The sequence below is a fragment of the Arachis ipaensis genome, chromosome B08 (assembly GCF_000816755.2).
Source record: "Arachis ipaensis cultivar K30076 chromosome B08, Araip1.1, whole genome shotgun sequence".
Lineage (NCBI taxonomy): Eukaryota > Viridiplantae > Streptophyta > Magnoliopsida > Fabales > Fabaceae > Arachis > Arachis ipaensis.
In genome coordinates this window covers 15,397,620-15,399,570 of record NC_029792.2, presented here as the reverse complement: position 1 = coordinate 15,399,570, position 1,951 = coordinate 15,397,620, and the positions used below count along the sequence as shown (strand labels likewise).

General features: G+C 32.3%; 1 protein-coding gene across 1 annotated transcript; it reads left to right on the top strand.

Moving 5' to 3' along the window:
• On the top strand, nt 628-1,621 carry LOC107612228 (BI1-like protein). The gene is made up of 2 exons (XM_016314031.2): nt 628-830; nt 1,148-1,621. Exons 1-2 carry the CDS (start codon nt 657-659, stop codon nt 1,352-1,354), a joined length of 381 nt encoding a protein of 126 aa, XP_016169517.1. The 5' UTR covers nt 628-656; the 3' UTR covers nt 1,355-1,621.

Genomic DNA, 1,951 nt, shown 5'->3' with positions numbered 1-1,951 from the left:
AAAGTTGAACTGGAGTAACCTAATTGGAGTTAGCTAAGTGGAAGTAATCTCTTAGAAAATGACGTGAAAATATTTGTGGGGTTTGTATTTCTTTTTTGTGCTGACCTTTTAAGCAATAATTTAAAATATATTTTAATTGATGGTGTGAACTATGGTGCTTCTGATTTTGCTTACTCTGCATACTCCTTGGTAAGTTATTAGTTCACATAATGAAATGTCTTTATTTATTCCTATTTTCATAGCGTGTTAGATCTCTATCTAAACATGTTAATTTGCTATAATATTCTCTGTTTTTCAGGTTTTGGTTTCACTAGCAAGTATTATATTATTCTATTAAAGTTCCATTCTGCTAGTTTGAGAGAACTGTTGATTATCATATTAAATAAAAAAGCTTGGTTGTCATAATTTAATTTCTATAGAGACTGATATAGTATTTTCTGATCTGGTTCTAGTTGCATTTACAGTTAACACTTGCTAGATTGATGTGAGATATCAGCTAATCTTGGAGTAGCTATTTCCAAGCTTAGTAATTATAGATGTATTCTTTGAAGGATATCTGATCCTTTCATGGACTTCAATTTTGTTTACTTAGCAAAACTTGCGGCAGCACTGCAGGTTGTTGCTGTTATGGTTTATCTGATTTTTGTCACGTCTTAATGGAAATTATTGCAGGAAAAATTGTGCTTGAGGCTTTGATTTTGACCTCTGCTATGGTTTCCTCACTCACTGGCTATACCTTTTGGGCTTCCAAGAAGGGCAAGGATTTTAGCTTCCTTGGCCCATTTTTATTCACTAGTCTCTTTACCCTGTTTCTCGTTGGCATGATGCAGGTTAGAATAGAATCCATCCCCTTTTTCATTGAGTTATAGTAATTAATCCTTCTGTTCCACATTGATGATCATTTTGATTTTTTAGTTACATTCATAAACCAATGCATTTGTACAAAATTGTATCTAGATGGATTGTTTTGTCAATGTACCAAAAAAGTCAAAACAACCATCATTATGGAATGGATGGATGGATGGAGTACTCAGTAGTCTTTTTTTTATATGTGGTTTTATAAATCTCCAATTAGTTAGTTTAACATTCTAGTATTGGGTTCTTATCGACTTGCATGTTACTTAAGACTCCTTGTCCTTTGGCGCAGATGTTCTTCCCCTTTGGACCAGCAGCTCATGCTATTTATGGTGGAATTGGTGCTATGATTTTCTCTGGTTACATTATATACGACACTGACAACCTGATCAAATGCTTCACTTATGATGAGTACATTGGGGCTTCAGTCACTCTCTATCTCGACATTCTGAACTTGTTCCTTGCCATCTTGAATATGCTAAGGGAGGCAAACAATTAGCCACTCATCCTGCATGAACTGAGTTTTTGTCAATTAAAATCTCTGAAATAACTGTTACCTCTTTACAATATACCCTAGGAAGTATTCTGATTATAACACTATGCTCCTCTTCTCTAGTATTCTCTTACAGTTGAGAGTCTTAGGTGACATGAAAAATTTGTTGGTTCACAATTGTATCTTATGATGTATTATATATATAAAAGAATATTGTGCAAAATGTTGTTCATTCCTTTTAGTTATTTATTCTGAGGTGAGTTGCCCTTTGAATTTATATGATACATAGAGTCATAGATTATCAAACAAGCAACCTGCTTTATGTGGAGATCAGCATTATAAAGCTAAAAGAGATTCAAAACATTGAATATTCAGGACATTCTCTAGCTTGCATTGTTCAAGAAATTTTAGAAAATTCTAAGGATACTACTCTACTAATGTTTGTGAGACTAATGTTTGTGAGACATGGATGTAATTTTCACTCCATATGGATGTATAACTATATATTATTGAATAACTAGAGTTATATGCAAAGAAATATTATATAGATAATCTATTTTTTATATATCTCAAAGAAGAAAAAAATAATATATAATTTATATG